The sequence below is a fragment of the Dendrobates tinctorius genome, unplaced genomic scaffold, assembly GCF_039654945.1.
Source record: "Dendrobates tinctorius isolate UK_male_01 unplaced genomic scaffold, ASM3965494v1 ptg000098l, whole genome shotgun sequence".
Lineage (NCBI taxonomy): Eukaryota > Metazoa > Chordata > Amphibia > Anura > Dendrobatidae > Dendrobates > Dendrobates tinctorius.
The window spans coordinates 37,325,672-37,351,160 of record NW_027361766.1 but is presented as its reverse complement, the minus strand read 5'-3'; the positions used below and the strand labels follow the sequence as shown (position 1 = coordinate 37,351,160).

Here is a 25,489-nt window from a genome sequence, read left to right as displayed (position 1 = left end):
ATATGCAAATAAAATGAAAAAAAAACAGACAATGTGATTTTCTGGATTTTTTTTTCTCAGTTTGTCTCCCATAGTTGAGGTCTACCTATGATGTAAATTACAGACGCCTCTCATCTTTTTAAGTGGTGGAACTTGCACTATTGCTGACTGACTAAATACTTTTTTGCCCCACTGTATATTGTAGAAGTAAAAAAGTCAAAACATTGTAGTGGGCCACTCTCGCCAGTGTGGATGAGACCAACACATTTCAGCTGATACAAGCATTATTCATGGTTCACTTCAGTTCATATGAGCCTTATACAAGCATGAATAAGGTTCGTTATGAGCTGAAACGCGTTGGTCTCATCCACACTGGCGAGAGTGGCCCACTACGATGTTTTGACATTTTTACCTCAACAATAAATTTTGGACTTTTACAGCATTTACTTGCACTCCTCTGGATTTTCTCTTTTTTGATTCCTTGTGCTCAGCCGGATCCCGAGCTTGTTCGTGCGCACTTACAAATAGACTGATGGTGCAACAAGTGGTGAGCTGACTCTCCTTTTCCCATTCCCTTCATAGTTTTATGTAAAGTAGTGTACATCTCCTTTAAATATGATCCTATGTAATAGGGCTCTAACCATGAGAAAAAATTTTATGCTGTCAAGTAATAATTATTTACTTATACAAGTAACTTGGATATTCATTTCCACAATATTTTGTTTCTTCCATATTAGAAAATTTCTCATCTGAAAAGATTTGCCACACTGCTTGAGTTTAGGATTGGTACATATAATTACAATAGGACTCAAGGCTGAATAGGAGCAAGCTAAAACTATCCTGGCGTCGTTCATGTTGGCTGTCACATTGGACAAAGTCATAGTGTAGATCCACATGGAATTATCAAGTCCAAAAAGTGCTACATACAAAACAACCAATATGATGACAGCTCTGGAAGCTTTGTATTCTGCCGTCCTTCCTTGGCCTCTATCTGAGCTGCGAATCCCTTTGATTGATCTTTCATGATGTACTAATCGGTACACAATGTAACTGCTTGCTATTACCATAAACCCCACAAACAAAAAGTCTATAAATGCAAATATCGCTCCATTAATAATATAGGTATAATAAGTCTGAAAGTCCATATCACAATAAATTAAGTGTAGCGTGTAAATAGAGGTTGTAGCATTGTAGTTAGACTGTGCATACTTAATAGCAGAGTAATATATAATGAGATTGTAACACAAAATAGTTATAATAATTGTCAGAACATTGTGTGTCATTTTCTGCTTGAAATATATCCAGTGTTTGGCTGATGGGGCGATGAGGATACATTGATGGCAGCTGAGGAGGCTGGTGATGGAGATAGACATGGCTCTGCTCACTCTGTATGTATATAGGAAAATCTGGCATCTTGTGTCATCCATTAGGTGTTTGATGCCTAAAGCATGAAGGTACTGGGGGATGATCCGAGATATTACTATTAGGAGATTCATAACAACCAATGTCATGAGAATTGTGTTTGTTGGTAAAAGTTTCTTCTTGTTTATTCTGATGAAGGTAAATTTTAATAAAATATATAGGTTTCCTGGAATTCCAATCACTATCATCATGAAAAAGCCAAAGGTCTTAAGGACAAGGTAGATATCCAACATCTGTAATTTTTAATAAAAAAAAATTGAAATGTAATCCATGACCCGTGTTAACATTACTAGTACATAAACATTTCTATGCTAGATTTTTCTGAAATATTTATTAGATTGTCATTTTGCATTGTTATCATGAAAAGTTCTTCATCACTTCTAAGCAAAGGTCTACAGGAGGTACCATTGCATAAGAATATGCTACTGTTACAGTGACAAGGCAAAACTCAGCAATCCAATATTAATGGAATATGACAGGCTGCATGGGATGAGGTTCTGTGATGTTAGGAAGCAAAGAAGTAACTTTATTTTTACTTGGCATGGACATGAGTGAGGTTATTTTGCAATACCAAAAAATTTGCTATAGAAAGGTTTCATGCATTTTCACACATTTTGAAATCATTCAAATGTCCAACACAACAAAAGTTTATTAACATAATTAAAATACACATTGCCAGTAACACAGTAATAAGTTAAAGGACAGGAGAGACTTTAGTATAAAGAATGTACTTACATATGTGTACAGCTGCTAGCTATAGCACCCCACCGCCCCAACGTACGTTTCAAGCTACATCAGGAGGTGCCTTGGGGAAGGTTAACCCTTAGTATTTCATTACTTCAGGATTGATGTCTGGACTATTTATGCAGCACAAATTGTTCAATCAATGCAGCTTATATTCAACAGTATCTCCCTGCATATTTGGTAAGCAACCTCTATGTTACTATCCGATTTCCTTATTTGCTTGCTTTAATTATTCTAAATATAATAAAAAATTTTAGGGTATATACACTACAGGTTGTTTGTTAACCCTTATTTGCTTCTACACATATGAAACATTATGCCTATACAGTAGTATAGATTTGCCATTTAAAAAAGAAATCTTAACGTAAAGAGTATTTTGTTATAGGTGTAAAAAAATTCAATTAAGCTTGTTATTTGAAAAGTGATAAAAATTTCAAAGAAAATTTTGATACACAGGTTGCAGCTAACTTATTTCCTTTATGACAATATCCATGTTCCTTATAACTATATTTTTTCCTATACAACAGTACAATTCTAATAGTAAATTTCCTTTAATAAATACCACAGAGGTGTCTTGCTACACATAAAGAGGACATCCCATTATTTGCTAATTTTTGGGCTCTCATAGAAGAGTACCTCGTTTTCTCTTGCATAATACCATAATATTATATTATGATAAATTAGATTATACCTTGTGATTTATAATTTTTTTAGCCTACCTGTTCACCCAGCTTTCACCATTCAAGTACTATATTTGCTAGAATTCAATATATACTTTACTGACTTCATTATTTCACTTGGGATTATCTACCATATTGTGATCAATTAAGTTAGTCAATCAACTGTGTGAAATAATTACAAACAAATTTTTATCTCTCAGGGGAAACTGCTAGACATAGTGTTTTCATCATCGTCATTAGTAAAAAAGATAAAGAAAAAAAAGTAATGCAACCAACACATCAGTTTATTTTTTATAATATATTGTGAATGACACATACTAGTTATTATAATATTATGCTTTATACATATAAATGTCCTTTATTGTCCAACAGCCACACACATGAAATTCGTCACCTCTGGATTGCAGCAGGAAACACATAAATAAAGTCCAGACAGTTGGCACTTGCACTCCTGTAAGGTTCACTGGGGCTATTGTGGTTGCCTACGTTGCTGACTCTGGTCTGTGTTAGCTTCACAATGCCAGGCATACTGTATGTCCACAGCACCTTCAGCTCTGCTACATGTGTAATCTATATATATAAAAGTGAATGTACAGTGGGGCAAAAAAGTATTTAGTCAGTCAGCAATAGTGCAAGTTCCACCACTTAAAAAGATGAGAGGCGTCTGTAATTTACATCATAGGTAGACCTCAACTATGGGAGACAAACTGAGAAAAAAAAATCCAGAAAATCACATTGTCTGTTTTTTTTTCCTTTTATTTGCATATTATGGTGGAAAATAAGTATTTGGTCAGAAACAAGCAATCAAGATTTCTGGCTCTCACAGACCTGTAACTTCTTCTTTAAGAGTCTCCTCTTTCCTCCACTCATTACCTGTAGTAATGGCACCTGTTTAAACTTGTTATCAGTATAAAAAGACACCTGTGCACACCCTCAAACTGTCTGACTCCAAACTCCACTATGGTGAAGACCAAAGAGCTGTCAAAGGACACCAGAAACAAAATTGTAGCCCTGCACCAGGCTGGGAAGACTGAATCTGCAATAGCCAACCAGCTTGGAGTGAAGAAATCAACTGTGGGAGCAATAATTAGAAAATGGAAGACATACAAGACCACTGATAATCTCCCTCGATCTGGTGCTCCACGCAAAATCCCACCCCGTGGGGTCAGAATGATCACAAGAACGGTGAGCAAAAATCCCAGAACCACGCGGGGGGGGACCTAGTGAATGAACTGCAGAGAGCTGGGACCAATGTAACAAGGCCTACCATAAGTAACACACTACGCCACCATGGACTCAGATCCTGCAGTGCCAGACGTGTCCCACTGCTTAAGCCTGTACATGTCCGGGCCCGTCTGAAGTTTGCTAGAGAGCATTTGGATGATCCAGAGGAGTTTTGGGAGAATGTCCTATGGTCTGATGAAACCAAACTGGAACTGTTTGGTAGAAACACAACTTGTCATGTTTGGAGGAAAAAGAATACTGAGTTGCATCCATCAGACACCATACCTGCTGTAAAGCATGGTGGTGGAAACATCATGCTTTGGGGCTGTTTCTCTGCAAAGGGGCCAGGACGACTGATCCGGGTACATGAAAGAATGAATGGGGCCATGTATCGTGAGATTTTGAGTGCAAACCTCCTTCCATCAGCAAGGGCATTGATGATGAAACGTGGCTGGGTCTTTCAACATGACAATGATCCAAAGCACACCGCCAGGGCAACGAAGGAGTGGCTTCGTAAGAAGCATTTCAAGGTCCTGGAGTGGCCTAGCCAGTCTCCAGATCTCAACCCTATAGAAAACCTTTGGAGGGAGTTGAAAGTCCGTGTTGCCAAGCGAAAAGCCAAAAACATCACTGCTCTAGAGGAGATCTGCATGGAGGAATGGGCCAACATACCAACAACAGTGTGTGTCAACCTTGTGAAGACTTACAGAAAACGTTTGACCTCTGTCATTGCCAACAAAGGATATATCACAAAGTATTGAGATGAAATTTTGTTTCTGACCAAATACTTATTTTCCACCATAATATGCAAATAAAAGGAAAAAAAAACAGACAATGTGATTTTCTGGATTTTTTTTTCTCAGTTTGTCTCCCATAGTTGAGGTCTACCTATGATGTAAATTACAGACGCCTCTCATCTTTTTAAGTGGTGGAACTTGCACTATTGCTGACTGACTAAATACTTTTTTGCCCCACTGTATGTATGTGTCTGTATCACCAACCAATCACGAACCATCTTTCATTTCACCAGAGCTGTTTAAAAGAAGCTGAGCTGTGATTGATTGCTATGAGCAACAGTTTTCCTTGCAACCAAACACTAAGCAAAGAAGCTGAGCTGTGATTGGTTGCTATGAGCAATAGTTTTCTCACACCATGACAACACCTCAGCAGACACTGCCATGGTGGGAGAGATCTAATATCCCCCGGACCATAAGCTCCCAGCCATTGTCTGCCCCTAGAAAGGAGCAGAGAGCACATGACAGAAATGAATCCCCCCTCCCTGCCCATATACCCATCACACATCCTCCATCCCATAGACACATCTTCCCTCTTAAATGGATACCTGGTATAGAAATGGATGTAGAAAGCATGGCACTCAGGAATAGCTTGGTTGTTGGTGCTCAAGTTGGGTATCCAACCCATCAATTCTGTATAAAAATAATCTTGGCACTCAATGTGTGAAACATTCAGATTCTTTTATTTAGTGCATCCAGACATAAAAGGTTAAACGTTTTTGGTCCAACATAGGACCTTCATCAGAATTTCTCGTTTATTGAAACATACATACAAAAGGAGAACAAAAAACAAAGCGTTAAATGCTGTCGGCATCATCACAGAAAATACATACAAACAGGAAAACGTGACAAAAATATAGGTTCCAAATCCGGCAATATACTTCGGAAGAGAAAGAGGTGGCTAGTAGAAATACTATCCAAAGGTGCTCGGCTGAGTCAAATGATGGAAACTCCATCCTTGCTGTGCTAGTCGTTAAGGAAGAGGTAGCCTATGGGTGAGTATGGATCAACATAACAAAACATAAAACGACATAAAAAGAACTAAAATGACCCATTACTTGTGGTACTATTGTGCATCCTAGTGCGGCAAAGGATACAGGTATACCGGTGTATCTTATATGAGTATCCTATTGCTTCCAGAATGGCTAGGAATTGAAATCATACCGGTACCTGAAAAAGATCCTTTCAATGATAGCCAAATAGAGCAAAGCAGAGTATCCACAAGTAGCATAGAGGCTATAAGCACACAATGTGATAAATGTGGCACGATGTATATGGGTCGCCCTCCCAGGGCTGTGGGGTACTCGGTACCGGGCCGGTATCAGCGGGATGTGTCACAGCAGCAGTGACCCGGACCGTGGCCCTGGGCACCCAAGTAATGGGGAATTTGTGTATAGTGGAATGTAGTTAGATGGAATTGTTTGTGATGCCACCTGTGGTGTTCGGCAAGTGAGATGTTAGACTGACGCTGCTTGCAGATCCTCTGGGGCTGGTGATGGGTTGCAGCCAAGATGGTGAAGCTCCCCACAGGTGGAGCTGTAGCCCCAGGGCAGTGTAGATGTAGGGGAAGAGGAGAGGCGCAGGTGGTGTAGAAGTTGGTACCCAGATGTAGAGTTGCTGAGTGTGTTGGCGCAAGAATCAATGGAGGACACCAGGGCTTGTAGTTCCAAAGCTTTATTCACAGTCTGTAGTACACACAGGTGCCGGCCTCCGTGCCATGTCCTCCGAGTAAGGGACTCAGCCAACCTCCAGGCAAGGTGGAATGCTCCCTTCCAGTACTCCACCAACATGTGCCTTTCTGATCGTCTCCTCTTATAGCGCCTTTTGGTGTGAAGATCTCCTAGTACTGAGTTACACTGGAGTTCCTCCTAACTGATGTTCCCAAGAACTCTACTTGTACGGCAGACAGCTGTAGCCTGCTTCGGGGACTCCTTACTCCTGAGTCTCTATCCGTGTTGCTGTTGTGCCCCCAAGTCTTAGATGGGAGTAGTGCATTTACAGCCCACTACTCCACCGGTGTCTGCTGCAGAACCATTAGTGTCCATACAACCTCGGGGACCGGGCCCCGGCCTTGCGCTTAGAACTTCTAGGCAGGGTTCTCTCCTAACCCACGTCCTCTGTGTTCCCTTATTCTCCTATGTTCCGTACTTGTCTTTCTTTCCTATGGAAGCTCAGGCTTCAGTTCAGTGTCTGTCTCCTTCTTTCCTTTCCCATGTCAGCAGACCCGGGTCACTCAGGTCTGCTGCAGAACTCCTTCCTCCATCCCTCTCTCCAGGGACCTTCTTTCCTCACTCCTCTCTGAGTGACTTCCTCCCTCACACTGACCTGTAATTCTAAACCTTCCCGCTCTTTTATGTATTCTTAACTCCACCCACCTCCCAGCACGTTTCGTGTTCCAAGCAGGGAGCCATCAAAGGTGCTCTGCTACACTCTAAGCAAGAGCCGCAATGTGGCTTTGCTGAACTACCCTGTTGTGTGGGGTGTTAGTGTTGGAGCGTGGTCAGGAGCTCCCACCTTACCTGGATGGTTGGGCACCACACCTTAGGAGAAGGTGCAGTACCTCTGTGGCAACTGAGCCTCAGGGGCGCCACATATATGGCAGTCATATTGCAGAATATTACCAACTATGTGAGGTCATATATATAAAGGCTACATGGCTGGAATACCTGGATGGCCTGTGAGTGTGTTAGGCTGCTGGCATCTGGGCAGCATATATGGACAATGGAGTCCATTATTTAAATAGGCAGCTGTAAAAACAAATGGCTTATCAAGTAGTGAACTACAAGTGTGAGGCAGGGAACAGAATAAAGAGAGGTAAATATACCTGTACACCCTGGGGCTAAAAAAGCAGGACCTCCGGGCAGACACCACCAAAGAGGCATCACATTCAATATATAGGGACTGACAGATCTTTCACTACACCCAATCCAGCAGCTGGACACCCAGCAAGGAGTGTTCACATTTAAATAAATGAGGGCCTTACACCACAGAAGTGGCATCAATTTCACCAAAGTAGAAATAGTATAATAGGGATCGACAGGTCTTCCACTAAACCCAATCCAGCAGGTGGACACCCAACAAGGAGTGTTCACATTTTAAGAAATGAGGACCTTACACCACAGAAGTGGTATCAATTTCAGCAAAGTATGTGTATCACCAACCAATTAGAAAGCATCTTTCATTTCACCAGATCTGTTTAAAAGAAGATGAGCTGTGATTGGTTGCTATGAGTGGCAGTTTTCCTTGCAACCAATCACTAAGCAAAGAAGCTGAGCTGTGATTGGTTGCTATGAGCAATAGTTTTCTCACTCCATGACAACACCTCAGCAGACATTGCCATGGTGGGAGAGATCTAATATCCCTAGGAACATAAGCTCCCAGCCATTGTCTGCCCCTAGAAAGGAGCAGAGAGCACATGACAGACATGAATCCCCCCTCTCCCTGCCCATATACCCATCACACATCCTCCATCCTGTAGGCACATCTTCCCTCCTAAATGGATACCCGGTATGGAAGTTAGGATGTGGGATATTAGGTGTAGTAGTCCGATGGCTCTGACTGATGGGATGATGTAGGATATTAGGAATAGTAGTCCGGTAGCTCTGACGGAATGATGTGGGATATTAGGGGTAGTAGTCCAGTGGCTCTGGCTGAAGGGATGATGTTGGATATTAGGGGTTGTAGTAATATAATAGTAATATAATAGGGACCGACAGGTCTTCCACTAAACCCAGTCCAGCAGATGGACACCCTACAAGAAGTGTTCACATTTAAATAAATGAGGGCCTTACAACACAGAAGTGACATCAATTCCACCACAGTAGAAAAAGTATAATAGGGATATATGCAGTATATAAGAATTGGACTCTGCTGTGCTTGTGCAAGAGTTGGTCTTAACAGTGTCCAAGGACTCACAGAAATTGCTTCTTCAATTCTACCACTGCTGCTCCTGCTGCTGCTAATGTTTTGATGTTGATAAATTGATGGGCCAGAGGTTGGAAGTCTACAGCTGTGATGCGAACTGTGTGCTTCACTGCTGTCTTGGAGAAAAGCTCTCTTAAGATTGTAAAAAAGCGTGTTTCAATACTACAGCATTCGCGTGTCCCATTCTAGGGAGGGAATCATCTGGCAAAATTTGGTTTTATAACGTGGATCTAATAAAGTGGCAACCCAGTAGTCATCATTATTCCTAATCATAACTATAAGGGGATCATGTTGCAGAAGGCACTCATATGTCGGGCTCTACCATGAATTCCAAGCCCATGCTGTGTTGGTGGCTGGGTAACAATGAGGCTCGTTTCCTCCTTCCTCTCCCGCCAACCATGAACAACAGAGAGGGATGGATTATCCTCTTCATCTGACAGTTGCTCACCAATCACCTCTTCCTCCTCCATTTGTTCGTCAGATCTTGCACCTTTGATAACAGTTTGTCTGTTTTCACCAGCCCCCCTCGATCGCAGTAATCCACCCTCCATTGACACTTGTCATGCCCGCTATGTCTGTTATGCCGCATGACCCCTGGAGCAGTGTGCATGCGCACCGAACTATCATGCCCGCCATTTCTGTTATGCCGCTTGACCCCTGGAGCAGTGCAGTGTGCATGTGCACCGAACTGTCATGCCCGCCTTGTCTGGTATGCCATATTGTATAGAAACCGTTGGCACAACTCTTAAGGTGGTGGTGCACAAGTAGGATCCCAATCCGTATATTTGTATAAACTAACTTGGCACACACACGTGAATTATAAAGGTGAGAAGAAGTATTTTAATTAAATGAAAACTGTATGTACTGCATTACATTAAAATGATTCTTCTCACCTTTATAATTCACGTGTGTGTGCCAAGTTAGTTTATACAAATATACTGGTAAGCCGTATGACTCCTGGAGCAGTGTGCACGCGCACCGAACTATCATGCCCGTTATGTCTTATGCTGTAAGATCCCTGGAGCAGTGTGCACACGCACCTCGTGACTATTGTGCTGCAAGATGCCTGGAGCAGTGTGCACGCGCACCTCATCTCATGGCTTCCCGTCATTGCCAGTGCGCATGTGTGCTTTACCTTATGGCTGCACGCCGTTGCTGGGTGACCACCCGTCTCTGCTCTGCCTACAGCGATCCTCTCTATGATCCTGGAGACCCTGACCATGTGACCTTTTCTATGGTCCAGCACAGTCTGACCTAGCTATCCTCTCTATGGTCCTGGAGGACTCTACCATATGGTCCTCTCTATGGTCTTGGAGGACTTGACCATGTGATCCTCTCTATGATCCTGGAGGATCTGAACCGGAAGTCCTTCCCTGGTTCTGACCCGGAAGTGCAGGTGCTAATGAACCTTCCTATGGTCGGGCCTGAGTATTGTGTTTCTTCCCTGCATGGCTGCTTGGTCTGCTGGGTCGCTCCCTGTATTCTGTGCCCCTGCACTCTGCCCTGTTATGCATCTCTGTACACGCTCTGTGCTTGTATTCTGCCTCTTGTCCAGTGCCATGTCTTGCGTTGTCTTTTGTGCCATGTGTTGTCTTGCTTTTCTTTGACTTGTAGTACTAACTATGTTCTCTGCTTTTGCCATGTCTTGTCCTTGCTATGCTTTGCCTTGTAGAACTTCCCATGTTCTCTGCCTTGCCTGTTTTGCCATGTCTGGCCTTTGCTATTCTGAGCCTTGTAGTACTTCCACGTTCTCTGTCTCTGCCTGGTTTTCCTTACTCTGCCCTATGGTGCTCTCCTGCAGATTCCATGTCTAGTCTCAAGGTTCTAGCAAAGAGCAAACAGATGAACGGCATACTAGGGCACACAAATCACCACATTAACAGACGGAGCTATTTATCTGAAGTATTGCGGTATATATTTCAGTCAAAAAACGGAGGTGCTTGCATGAAAAAACATGAATATTTCAATGTGAAGCAAAAAAAGGAGAAATATGCAGCACTCACCAATATAGCTGAAAAACTGTGCGTCTTTATTTCACATGAATTCCATCAATAGATATGTGGACATGCAGGATGTTAGAGGAATGCTAGGGGAGGGAGGTGCCGGACAACGGACGTTTCGTGATGGAATTCATGTGAAATAAAGACGCACAGTTTTTCAGCTATATTGGTGAGTGCTGCGTATTTCTACTTTTTTCGCTTCACATTGAAAGTCTCAAGGTTCTGCCTTGACCCAGCTCTGGGCTTCGGCCTACGCTCCGCTGCTAGCCCTATACTCTCTCTGACCCGGCTCTGTGCTACTGCCTACGTTCCGCTCCTTGCTCTGTACCGTGCCCTTCCTTGTTTCTTCGCGTGCCCTTTGCACGTGCCTGGCCTTCCTAGCCTCCTGTCTGTGCCTCAGCCGTGCCTGCTCTAGCCGCGCCCGCTTGCTTGTGCCTCAGCCGTGCTCATCGGTCAGTGACAGCTGTGTCGATTGTTATGCCACAGCCGGGTTCATCTCAGTCTTGCCCATCTGTCTGTGCCTCAGCCTGACCAGCTAACCAGTGCCCCAGCTGTGCTCTCTGTGCTTCCTTGCACCCATGCTGTCTCTGCACTGTGCTTTGTGTGCCCTCTTAGTACACGCAGGCCATAGCCTGCTTCTTGTCATACCTCCCCGTGCTTCTCTAAAGTACGCGCAGGTCTTGCCATGTACCCTGTTGTGCCCTTTTGCACGTACAGGTCCTAGCCTGAACCCTGTTGTGCCCCCTTGCACGCACAGGCCCTAGCCTGAACCCTGGCATGTCTTCTAGAATGCGCAGGCCCTTGCCTTAGCCTGAACCCTGGCGCTCCTCCTAGCATGCGCAGGCCCTTGCCTTAGCCTGAACCCTGGCGTTCCTCCTAGCACATGCAGGCCTTTGCCTTAGCCTGAACCCTGGCATGCCCCTCTGCACGTGCAGGACCTTAGCCTGAACCCTGATGGCTCCTCCTCCTAGTGCGCCCAGGACCTTGAACCCTGGCGTGTCCCTACACACGCACCATGTCTTGTACTTTGAACTTTGAACCTGGCGTGTCCCCTACACACTCATCTTGCCTTGCACCTTGCCCTGGACCCTGGTGTGCCCCTAGCACACACCCTGCCTGGAACCTTGCCTTGGACCTTGGCGTGTTCCCTAACACGCACCATGTCTGGAGATCTGTCGTGCCTCCTTGCCAGAACCCTGGTTTGCCTGTCAGATGCCCAGAACCTGCCGATCGCTGCCAGAGATTGTAAGCCTGATGACTGCGGCCTGATGTCCGGAGCTGATGTCCGCAGCCTTATGCCCTGATCCTGTCGATCGTTGCCAGCTGTCCGGAGTCCGATGCCATCGAGTCCTTGCCGGTATCCAGGCATGCCTGCTGGCACGTACCTTGCCATGAACCTTGGCGTGCCCTCGCATGCACCTTGCTTTGTTTTCTCTGTTATCACGTCTTGCACCTGATATTACCCTGAGTTTGCCTTAATGAAGATACCTTGAATTCATGTCTTGTCTTGTCTTGTTTCCTGCACGTCCTTTGTCGTCAGACATTCGTACTTAGTGTCTACTTGAGCTGGCCGTCTGGTTCCAGCAGTCGTGGTGGCTCACACCCTTGGTCTTGACCCTGACACTCCCTTCATAGGGGGTGGTTCCTCACAAGGTCAGCTCGCCCTAGGTGGGTGGGTGCCACGACTCAGAAGGTCCACTCTAAAGAAAGCGACTCAGCGTTAGCTGACTCAGTCACAACACTCGCCTGTGTGATGACAGTTTTGAACTTAGAGACAATGTTGTCCCTTCCGCAGCCTCCTCTGCTTTCTCCTCTTCTTCTGGGACCACCATCTCTTCCCACAGGCTATTCAAAGTCTGCTCCAGCATATAGATGACTGAAATAGTGATGCTGATGACTGCGTCATCAGCGCTAATCATCCTGGTAGCCATTTCAAAACTGTGCAGAAGGGTGCAGAGGTCCTTAATCTGTGCCCACTCTGTAATTGTGATATGTGCCACATCCGTACTGTGTTGGCCCAGGCTATACGACATAACATACTGCGGCAGGGCTCGTTGCTGCTGCCACAGTCGCTGCAACATGTGCAGAGTGGAATTCCACCGTGGCGACACATTGCATATCAACGTATTAACTAGCAAGGACAAAGACCTCTGTATCGATGCAAGTCGATGAGCAGAGGGGTGTGAATGGCAGAAATGAGCACGCAGCTAATGTGCTTTCTGGAGCAGCTCACCCAGGCCAGGATAGCGGCTGAGAAAATGCTATACCACCAGGTTGAGGATGTGAGCCATGCAAGGCACTTGTGTGAGCTTGCCTCGCCGTAGGGCCGCCACCAGGTTCATACCAATATCGGACACTGCCTTCCCTTGATGCAGGTTAAGCATAGTCAGCCATTGACCAAATTCAGCCTTGAGAGCTATCCACAACTCTTCAGCTGTATTACTGTGATTTCCAAGGCATATGAATTTTAAGTCTTCCTGATTGCGGTGAGCCCTGGCTGCACAGTATGGAGGTGGTGAGGGTTCACTATGCACTGTTGGAACGTATGTCTTGTGAAGGTAGAGATTGTGGGCACAGCTGTAGGCCCTAGAGGAGATAGATAAGGCAGAAGCAGTGGAGGAAGTGTTAAATGTAGAGGTTTGTCCTGCAAGCCTTGAGGATTCCAAGACTTGTGGAGCGGCGCCTGTCCCCACAGTCACCAGAGTCATCCAGTGCCCAATCAGCAAGATGTAATGCCCTTGGCCATGCTTACTCGTTCAAGTGTCTGTGGTGAAATGCACCCTGGCAGACAGAGATTTTGTCAAGGAACAGGTTATGTTGTCTGCGACATGCTGGTGTAGTGCAGGCACAGCTTTATTAGAAAAGTAATGGCGACTGGGTAATTGATACTGGGGGACTGTGACAGCCATCAGCTTTCAGAAACTGTCTGTATCTACCAGATGGAAAGGCAGAAGTTCCATGGCCAACAAATTGGAGATGGTGGAGTTCAACCTCTTAGGATTGTCATGCGTAAGAGGAAACAATCTTTTACGTGATTACAACTGCGGACCTTGCACTGGCTGCAGTGCTGTGAGTACGGTGAACTGGACAAACTGCTGGACCATAAGAGAGGTGCAGGCGGAGATGTTACTGTGGATTGAGAAACTTGAGTCGTGATCGTTCTCTGCGATCGGTCAAAAACAGCAGGCATATTCGCTTCCGTTTCAGCTGAAGGCTGCCTCTCTGTCAGCGTGACTCAAGCGGGTAAAGAACCCAAGGTTCAGTGGTCAAAGACCTGCATCTCAATAGTTGGCATGGTAACAGAGGAGGACAAAGAAGTAGCAAATGGGGCGGCTGATGGTTGTTGAGGTCCGCTGGTCCTCATTTTTGCGCAGTGGGATTCCCACAGTAAAGCATGTTGATTGCGCATGTGAAAGTTCATACATGTACTAGACAATGGATCAAGAGTAGGAGTGGTCAGAACAGCTAGGTACAGCTGTACTGCTTCAGAACTGTGAATAGATGCTGGCTCCAGGACCACGGGTGCCACTCCACATAAAGTCCAACAGTGAAACTTCAAATGCAAATATGAGGAAGAAGTGGAAGAGGCACTCACTATCCCATTTATGTCCTTTATTTGGAAATCACATAAAAACCGCAAGGAAGTGTGAAGAGGAGATGCAAGTTTTGCGTCGGTGAGCACTTCTATGGGTCCTCAAGACCAGTAGATGCGCACACCGGCGTGAAATGGCCGTTGTCCGCTGCATCTCCTCTTCACACCTCCTTGCTGTTTTTATGTGATTTCCAAGTAAAGGACATAAATGGGACAGTGAGTACCTGTACCACTTCTTCCTCATATTTGCACATGTAGTAGTCAAATTATTGCACTTTTTACCTTGACTCAGTTTTTTTTTGGTAGATTATCTGAGTTGGCTCATCCTTTGCATTGTCAAAAAAGGCCCAGGCTTGGCAACCCTTGCTATCCCTGTGAGCTGCAGAACTGTGGATGCTGCTGGTCAGAGGCACAGTTGTGGCTGCATCACTATGCAATGTAACCTCCTCTTATTCCTCCTTAGATGACCTACTCAGATTTCCTCTTGACTCTGAGAAGCTTGACTTGACTTCTGATGAACCTGGCATAGAATGTGTGAACATCTCTTCAGAGTCACCCATTTATGGTTCTGTACAGACAGTTGAACAGTTGGATAGTTGGGATGCAGGGGGAAGTAAGGGGAATTTGTATGCCACCTCTGTGGACTGTACTGGGTGTGATGTTGAGGTGGAGGAAGAGAAGGAAAGGCCACTTGAAGCTGCAATTGCCACCCACTTGAGTACATGCTCTTTCTGGGCATCATTGACAAGGTGTACCGCCATGTGTCTGCCAAAGAAAGGTAGTGGTCTAGCCTCACCAGTAACATAAGTTGTCAGTTGTATTTGAATAGGACGTGACACTGCTTCACTAATGCTTTCGCAAACATTACCACATACCCCAAGTACACCTTCAACACCAAGCCTAATTCCCCTTCCACCATGGCCTCACTTTTTCCCAGTCATATTGCTCAGATATGTAGGAGCACAGTATTAGCAACAAAAAATTAGATTTTAAACTCTGCACCATCTCTGCAAACAGCTGAAATTCGGCAACAGTAAATTCAAAATTTAAATATAGCGTGCTACATCGTGTTAGTCATAGAAAAAAGAATGGAGTGTGGATGAAGCCTGTATGACAACGAAATTATGCTACGAACAATTTTAAAGTCAGGTCCCTTACTGTATGACATTAATAACAGAAGGTATTTTTTTGGCCTATTGATTAGGCCTCTATAACAAACGAGATGCTACAAATAGTGATGAGCGAGTACAGTAATATTCGCAATTGCTGTACTCGTAACGAGTTCCAAATAGCGAGTACAATGCAAGTCATGGTTAATGCAGGAAGCCACCATCGCAAGGGGATCCAATCACAAATAGTAGTTAGGCTGGAGTAGGAATACTGTCCTGGTTTGTCCCCTGCACAATGTGCATAGGGTTTGTCAAAATTAGCCTTATGGGCTGAGTCATAGTTGATGAAGGAAAGAAATGGGTTTTTATGGGAAAGGGTTGACGTTAACAGCAGTATCATGAATCAACATTTTTGGTGAATTTAGGTTTGCTTGCTGTCATCTGGAGGGATTGCAACTGTGGAGCTATCCAGTCCTTGTTGAATTTAATCAAAGTAAGTCTGTCTGCATTTTCTGTGGAGAGGCGTGTGCCCCTATCAGTGATGATTGACCCAGCAGAACTGAAAACACGCTCTGACATCACACTAGCAGCCAGGCAGGCCAGCACCTCCAAGGCGTATAATGAGAGGTTGGGTCAAGTGTTCAGCTTGGATACCCAATAATTAAAGGGAACTGAAGAGTCAGAAAGGACGCATGTATGGTCACTTAAGTACCCCTTGACCGTGTTCTGCAACTTCTCCCTCCTTGGCATTGTTGCAGGCACAGATAGCCCTTGCTGTTGTGCTGGTTTATTGAAAATTGCACATTTTCCCCCACTACTGTTGGACCTGGTGTTTGTGTCCAGCGTCGGACTGGCCCACCGGAGAACCGGAGGATTCTCCGGTGGGCCCTGGCATCTGGTGGGCCCTGGCACCTGCTGGCATACAGGGCCAGCAGTTGCCTAGGGCCCCCGCTGCTCCAGGGGCCCCCAGCCAATGGTGTGTCGCACACCATGCAGCTGCTATGGGGGCCCCTGCCAGCGGAGCAGCAGCGGGTGTCAGGAGGCAGGAGCCCCTGTCCCCGCTGCTAAAGAGAAATGAATATTCACTGCGAAGCAGTGAATATCATTTCAGGTCTCCACCCCCCAGAGGCCCCGCCCCCAGCCCAGTAAGCTGCTCTGCATCAGGGCCGGCGCCGCCCTCAGTCCCCTCTGCTCCTGACTCACAGCCAGTGCGCGATGACGTCACTACATCGCGCACCCGCTGTGTGTCTGGCAGAGGGGGCAGCTCCTGACACTGAAGCCGGGATCAGCGTGGGAGCGAGGAGGAGAGGTGAGTATTGTGTTTTGTTGTTTTTTTTTATATCTCTCTCACTCTCTCTATCTGTATCTATCTATCTATCTATCTCTCTATCTCTCTATCTCTCTATCTATTATCTATATCTATCTATCTCTATATCTATCTCTATCTATTATCTATATCTATCTATTTCTATCTCTATCTATCTCTCTATCTTTATATCTATCTTTCTATCTCTACATCTATCTCTATATCTATCTTACTCTATCTATCTCTATATCTATTATCTCTATATTTATTATCTATCTAGCTACCATCTATATCTATCTATCTTTAGCTATATATATCTCTATCTAATATCTATATCTATCTATCTCTATACCTATCTATCTATTTATCTATCCGTTATCTATCTCTATATCTTTTCTCTGTATCTATCTATCTCTATATCTATATCTCTCGCTATCTATCGCTCTATCTCTATATCTCTCTATAGCTATCTATATATCTATCTATCTCTATATCTATCTCTCTGTATATCTATCTATCGGTCTATCTCTATATCTTTCTATCTCTATATCTATATATCTATCTATCTTTCTCTATCTATTTATCTCTATATCTTTTCTCTGTATCTATCTCTCTCTATATCTATATCTATCTATCTCTATATATATCTATTATCTCTATATCTATATCTATTTCTCTCTATATCTATCTATCTATTTATCTCTATCTCTATATCTATCTCTCTGTATATTTATCTATCTTTCTATCTCTATATCTATCTCTATATCTATCTATCTTTATCTATCTATCTATTTATCTCTATCTATTATCTATATCTATCTCTAGCTATCGCTCTATCTCTATATCTATCTTTCTATCTCTATCTATCTCTATATCTATCTTGCTATCTATCTCTATCTATATCTATATCTATCTATTATGTCTATCTATCTAGCTATCTCTATTATCTATATCTACCTATCTCTATATCTTTCTATCTTACTCTATCTCTATATTTATTATCTATCTTTATCTATCTCTATATATTATCTATATCTATATCTATCTCTCTATCTATTTATCGATCTCTGTATCTATCTCTCTCTATATCTATCTCTCTCTATCTACCGCTCTCTCTATCTCTATCTATCTTTATATCTATATCTATCTATATCTATCCATTATCTACTTTCTATCCATTATCTACTATCTATCTCTATATCTATCTATTTCTACATCTATCTTTCTATCTATATCTATCTAACTCTATATCTATATATCTATATAGCATTATACCCTATGAGGGGGTGCATTATTCCCTATGAGGGGGGCAGTATTATACCCTATGAGGGGGCAGCATTATACCCTATGAGGAGGCAGCATTATTCCCTATGAGGAGGGCAGCATTATTCCCTATGAGGGGGGCAGTATTATACCCTATGAGGGGGGCAGTATTATACCCTATGAGGGGGTGCATTATTCCCTATGAGGGGGCAGTATTATACCCTATGAGGGGGGCAGTATTATACCCTATGAGGGGGTGCATTATACCCTATGAGGGGGTGCATTATTCCCTATGAGGGGGGCAGTATTATACCCTATGAGGGGGGCAGTATTATACCCTATGAGGGGGGCAGTATTATATTCTATGAGATGGCTGCATTATATTCTATGAGATGGCTGCATTATACTATGTGAGGGGGCTGCTTTATATTCTATGAGGGGGCTACCCCAACTCCTGCTACATAATTAAGACATGTACAACCTTATATTATACCCGGATATTAGCGTGTTTTACTGCATAATTGGTGGTCTGGTATTTAACTCTATGCAGCTACATTGTGGGCCCCAAGAATGATTTTCTCTGGTGGGCCCAAGGTGTTCCAGTCCGACGCTGTTTGTGTCTCTCCCCATTATCCTTTGGTGTTGAAAACAGTCGCTACCTCTGCCACCAGCATTGTCTGAGGGTGATGTTTTTCAGCAACTGATCTACAACAGCCCTCTTGAACGATTCCATTGTAAAACTCTTTGGTGACTCCAAAAGGATAGAAGGAAATTTATCCTTTTACTTTGGATCGAGAAAGGTGGCCAACCACTATTGGTTGTTGGATAAAATGTGTATCACGTGAGGGTCTTGCCACAGACACTTACACATGAACTGTGCCATGTGAGCCAAGCTGCAAAAAGGCAAATGTTCTGTGTCCCCAACAGGAGGAATAGTACCAATCCTCTCCTCACGCTGACTCGCCTCCTCCTCCACCTCCTCCTCTCCAGCCCATCCAGGCTGCACAGACATGAAACTTAGTTTGAGTGTCCTCTCTGTAGCATTGGAAGTCCCCTCGGTAGCACAGAAAAACCAGTCCTCTCCCTCCTCATCCTCCTTATCTTCCTCCTCATCACCCAATGTTGCCTCATAATATTGGCTGAGAGCTGTGTAGTATCGCCCATTGTGAAATCTGGCTCCATACCAACATGCTGGGCACTCAAACTTTCCTCTTTGAGATTATCCAGTGATTGTTTCAAGAGACACAGCAAGATGGTTACCCTGATAATAGCCTCATCACCGCTCACGAGGTTGGTGCAGTACTCAAAGTTCTAAAGCACCTCACAAATATCAGCAATCCACACCCACTCGACAGTTCCTATGTGCGGTGGATGACTCTCTGTCTGAAGGGCATGCTGGAGCTGGTATTCAGCTACTGCCCTCTGCTTCTCACTAGTGATGGGCGAGCACTAAAATGCTCAGGTGCTCGTTGCTTGGGTCGAGCAAATTGGAATACCTGGGTACTCGGACAGAACAACAAGCCCAATATATGTCTATAGGAGACCTGAGCATTTTTACCGCGATCCCCCAGGGGTCCTTTTAAGGTCTATAAACATCTGAAAATGATTGAAAAACTGCTCAAATGACATGGGGACATCATGGGGATCGCCCCTTGTTGGAGAAGGGATTTCTATGTCTCCTCAGGAATTATCTATACCTTATGGGTACCCATGCAGTGAAGCATAATCAGAGAGACAGACTGCACGTTGCCTTTCCAAATAGTCTGTAAAGTTTATTAATAGTGTGAGCTTTTATAGTACAAGATCAAAGGAAAATGTAGCATTACACAACAACTGACAAAATTAAACGGGAGGTTACATAATAATCTGGCAGAAATATGAAATATACAATTGGTTGTGTGGTACAGCAAAGGGTGTTTTACTGGATGGGAGATACATTTCTCCCAGCAGGTTAATGTTTGGCCAGGATTTTCCCTAAAGGCAAGGACCTGCGATGATGTCATGGTCACGTGATCAGCCCATGTGATGTCTACCTCACCTGTGGGAGGGGTTATGGGCTATGTAATGGAGGTTGGTATTTGGCACAGAGTGAGTGTGTGTGGAACATACAGGAACTTGGCTGGAGTTAGCCCGAATCTGTTTGTTGGACTGCACGTGCTGCAGAGCTATAGCAGCAAGACTCCAAACAATCCTGGGAATGGCACCTGGTGGATGCTGCTGACCTGGCAGCCACTTACTGTAGTTAAGCCCGTCCCTTGCAAGGGTGAATCTGGGATCAGTGGTTCTCCAAGCTGGAGTTTGTTTGGGTTTTTCCGTTGCTTTCTGTTAACCTGCTGTTTCAAAGTTACATTAAACCACTATAAGCCTGTGTGTTGCCTCATTACTGCGTCCCTGCCATTGCCTACCAGAGCAAATCCCTACAATTGGTGGCTTGAAAGAGGGCATATGCAGTGAGGCCGGATTGTTTTTTGCTCATTTTTTGCTCTGTACGCCAGCTTATGTCCTGGGTGAAAAGAGGGCCGCAGACCCAGGTGGAGAACTTTCCAGAAATGGAGACCACGGTAAAAATGCTTATGGAGGCCATGCGGCAGCAGCAGCAGGAGGCCATGCGACAGCAGCAAGAGGCTAGCCAGCAGCAGCTGATATTTAATCAGCAGCCTCAGGAAACCAATTAGCTGTTGGTGCAGCATATCACGACAGCGCAGACAACAGGAAATTCCCGGGGAATCCATGATGTCCGGAAAGTGGTTCGTACAGCGGTTTCCAAAAGGGAGAAGTCTGATGATGTTGAGACACACCTGGAGATGTTCAAAGGAATGGCTGAGAGGGAGAAACTTCCCCGTGACCAGTGGGCGGAAATCATCGTTCCGTTTCTGGCCCCAGGACCGTTGAAAGCATATCAGGACCTACCCACTGAGCAAAGGGCGGACTACACGATCGTTAAGCGTGAGATACTGGCACGTCTTGGGGTAAATGTGTTAGTTCGGGCCCAGCAGGTACACCAGTGGGAGTTTAGCCCCTCCAAGCCGGCTGGGTCCCAGTATTACGACCTTGTGCACTTGTTAAAAAAGTGGTTGCAGCCTGAGATATTGCCTCCCACGGCCATACTGGACCGCATAGTGACTGATAAATTGTGGAGGGCTTTGCCCCACTCCCTCCAAACATGGGTTGGACAGGCATCCCCTACGAATGCCCTCCAGATGATAGACCTCATAGAAAGATATGGGGCTACCAAAGAGCTACAGGGAGCGACTCCTGGAAGGTAACAGGAAGGTTCCCTAAGTCCCCACCCCTGGCTAGGTGAGCAGAGACCAGGAAGGCCGCTCAGGACTTATCTGGGGAAGAAAGGAGCCCCATAATCTGCGGGCGGTACCAGGAGTCAGGTCATATGAGAGCTGATTGCCCCACCTGGCTGAGCCCATGGACACAAACCAGTCCCACTATGCCAAACCGATGTGTGCAATGGGCAACCCGAAGGGCCCCCATATGGAACATTTGTGTAAGGTTGAAGTGGAGGGCACCCCGGCTGTGGCCCTACTGGACTCAGGGAGTCTCGTAACCCTGGTACGAGCCAGCCTGGTACAAACCAGCGAGTATACTGGTTGGAAAATTGGGGTGTTGTGTATACATGGGGACTTAAAAGACTATCCTACCGCACTAGTGGTGATAAACACGCCAGCAGGAAGGCAGTGCCACGAGGTGGGGGTTGTGTTCATTTGCATTATGAAGTGATAATTGGAAGAAACTTTCCTTTATTTTCTGTGCTGTGGCCAATTGTTGTCCCACCCACTGAGCAACTGTCGGCACCAGAGGCAACCAGGTTACATTCTCCAGAGGTAGGGCATGAACCTGGTGGCCCAGAGGAAGAAGTGCTGGCTGTTGGGGTAACCTTCCCTTCGGTGGAGGAGGGGAAGAATTCTCCCGTAGAAGTATTGGCTGGAGAGGTGGAAGACTTGCCGCTGGGACCTGAATTGTCCAACTTAAATGTATCAGGTGACAATTTTGGTATGGCGCAACTCCGAGACTCTACTTTGGCACGAGCTAGGGAAAATGTACTATTTGTCAATGGGGAACCCCAAAAACCTGAGGCAGCTACAGTGTTGCCACGCTTTGAGCTGAACCTAGATTTGCTGTATCGAGTTGAGAAAATACGGGGAGAAATGGTAGAACAATTGCTGGTACCTCAGGCATATCATAGGCTGGTAATGGACTTAGCGTATGCGCATCTTCTCGGTGGGCATTTGGGCCAAAAGAAAACCCTAGACCGAATTCTGCAGCTGTTTTACTGGCTAGGTGTCCATGAAGAAGTTAAACAGTACTGTAATTCCTGTCCAGTGTGCCAGGTAACCAGTCCTGTTATGATTGAGTCACCGAGGAGGAAAAAACAAAACACAAGCTCAGCCCAGAAAATCAGAGAGGTTGAAAGCTAGCGGATTGCAGACCCCTAATCCTATCACACAACTAGCAGTAGCCGTGGAGTGTTCCTACGGTGATCCTAGACACCTCATCACAGCCAGAGATCTTAATAAGCCTAAAGAGAGAAAAGAGAAAAACTGACTGCCCCAGAGCAGACCCCAAAGCAATAGGCAGCCCCCAACATATAATGACGGTGAAACAAGATGAAAACACTAACACAGATAGAAAGATAGGTTGAGCAAACGATGGGGCCCAAGCTAACTAAAAAGGACAGGACAGAACAGCTGCTGTCTGCAATCCGAGAAAACCCTGCTAAAAATATTACCAACACAACTGATAAGCAAAAAGGACCCTGAACTCACTAGACTTCAAACCGTATATTAGCACTCAGAATATTCTGAAAGCAGAGCAAAAGAGAACACTGATCAAGGAATAAGAATCCAGCACACCCACGGTCGGGGAAGGCTGAACTCAAAAAAACAAGGTAAACAAAACCAAAAGCAATAAGTTCAATAGCAGAGCAAAAACTTATCTTTGGGAAGCAGGAATCAGACTGATCTCCAAGAATCCAGCAGAGAAATCACCAGCAACTCAGAAGGGCGTCGTCTGCCTTATATCCAGTCTGAAGTTGCTGTTACCCATAGAATCATAGAATCATAGAATCATAGAATCGTAGAGTTGGAAGGGACCTCCTGGGCCATCTGGTCCAACCCCCTGCTCAAAGCAGGATTCGCTAAATCATCCCAGTCAGATGTCTGTCCAGCCTCTGTTTGAAGACTTCCATTGAAGGAGAACTCACCACTTCTCGTGGCAGCCTGTTCCACTCATTGATCACTCTAACTGTCAAAAAGTTTTTTCTAATATCTAATCTGTGTCTCCTCCCATTCAGTTTCATCCCATTGCTTCTAGTCTTTCCTTGTGCAAATGAGAATAAAGTTGATCCTTCTACAATGTGACAGCCCTTTAGATATTTGTAGACAGCTATTAAGTCTCCTCTCAGTCTTCTCTTTTGCAAACTAAACATTCCCAAATCCTGCAACCTTTCCTCATAAGACAGGGTTTGCAGACCGGTCACCATTCTGGTCGCTCTTTTCTGAACTTGCTCCAGTTTGTTGATGTCTTTTTTAAAATGTGGTGCCCAAAACTGGACACAATATTCCAGATGAGGTCTGACCAAAGAGGAGTAGAGGGAAATAATGACTTCACGTGATCTAGACTGTATGCTTCTGTTAATACATCCTAGAATTGCATTTGCCTTTTTTGCTGCTGCATCACACTGTTGACTCATATTCAGTCTGTGATCTATTAGTATACCCAAGTCTTTTTCACATGTGCTGTCACTTAGCCCTATTCCTCCCATTCTATATATGCTTTTTCCATTTTTATTGCCCAGATGTAGTACTTTGCATTTCTCCCTGTTAAAAACCATTCTGTTAGTTGCTGCCCACTTCTCCAGTTTATTTAAATCTTTTTGAATCCTCTCTCTCTCTTCTCTAGTATTAGCTATCCCTCCTAGCTCCAGTCACAATCCACCTGATCAGGTGTTTGGTTTCTTTCATCCAAATCAGCCTCACTACCTTCCTTCACCAGGAGAGGGAGATCCTCGGACACAAAAGGTGAATGAACAGATGAGCTCACAATACAGTCCCCAGCCTCACTTTTGGAGTCCTTTGGTGCCTTTACCAACTATAGAGGTACCTTTCAAAAGAGTGGCAATGCATCTGGTTGGGCCTGTCAATAAGTCAGCAAGGGGACACCAACACATCCTTGTAGTTCTAGATTATGCTACCTGATATCCTGAGGCCATTCCACTGCGCCACACATTAGCTAAGCTTATAGCAAAGGAACTCAAGGGGAAGGTTTTCGCGAGTGGGAATTCCTCAAGAGATTTTAACAGACCAGGGAACCCCCTTTGTGTCAAAAATTATGAAGGAACTCTCCCACTTGTTAAATGTTAAACAATTGCTCACATCAGTCTTTCATCCCCAAACAGATGGTCTGGAAGAAAGGTTCAATAAGACGTTGAAGAGCATGTTAAAAAAGCAGTTTCCAAAGATGGGAAGGACTGGAATCTCTTATTGCCCTATTTGTTGTTTGCAGTGCGGGAGGTGCCTCAGGCATCTATGGGGTTCTCGCCCTTTGACCTATTGTACGGCAGACATCCACGGGGCTTACTCGATATAGCCAAAGAGGCCTGGGAGAACCAACCTACCCCCCAGAAAAGTGTGATAGAACATGTTGCAAAAATGCAAGAAGGAATGGAGACAGTCCTACCATTAGTTCGGGAACATATGGAGGCAGCACAACTGTCACAGAGTCGGGTGTTATGAACGAGTCAATGTAGGAGGCAAAAACAGAAATGCTAGCTAAGTCCAGAAAACCAGAGAGGTTGGCAGCTATCGGATTGCAGACCCCTGAACCTATCCACAACAACTAGCAGTAGCCGTGGGGGGTTCCTACGGTGCCCTAGACCCCTCGATCACAGCCGGAGAACTACATAGCCTAAAGACAGAAAGGGGAAAAACTAAACTGCCCCAGAGCAGACCCCAAAGCAATAGGCAGCCCCCAACATATAATGACGGTGAAGCAAGATGAAAACACTAACACAGAAGAAAGATAGGTTGAGCAAATGATGGGGCCCAACTAACTACTTAGGATAGGATAGGAAAGCTGCTGTCTGCCATCCGCAAAAACCCTATCAAAATGAGCCAACCGACTGATAGGAAAAACAGGCCCTGAAGTTGCTAGGCTTCAAAAGACTGTATCAGCACTCAGGTATATTCTGAAGACAGAGCAAACGATCAACAGATCAGAGACAAAAATGGAATTCAGCTCACCCCCGGCCGGGGATGGCAGAACTCCCAAAAAACAAGGCAAAACAAAAACAAAACTGAAGAGTACAAAGCAGAGCAGAAAAACTTAGCTTTGAGACGCAGGAATCAGACTGGTCTCCAAGAATCCAGCAGGAAAATCACCAGCCAGGAAGAAGGGTGTCGGCAGCCTTATATCCAGTCCTCAATTCCAGCCACCCAGTCA

At 44.8% G+C, this 25,489-nt stretch overlaps 1 protein-coding gene across 1 annotated transcript; it reads right to left on the bottom strand.

Annotated features, from left to right (window-relative positions):
- Positions 1–653: 653 nt before the first annotated feature.
- LOC141099170 (olfactory receptor class A-like protein 1) lies at positions 654–1,592 on the bottom strand. Its single transcript, XM_073587316.1, has one exon. It carries the CDS (start codon positions 1,590–1,592, stop codon positions 654–656), a length of 939 nt encoding a protein of 312 aa, XP_073443417.1.
- Positions 1,593–25,489: the final 23,897 nt, after the last annotated feature.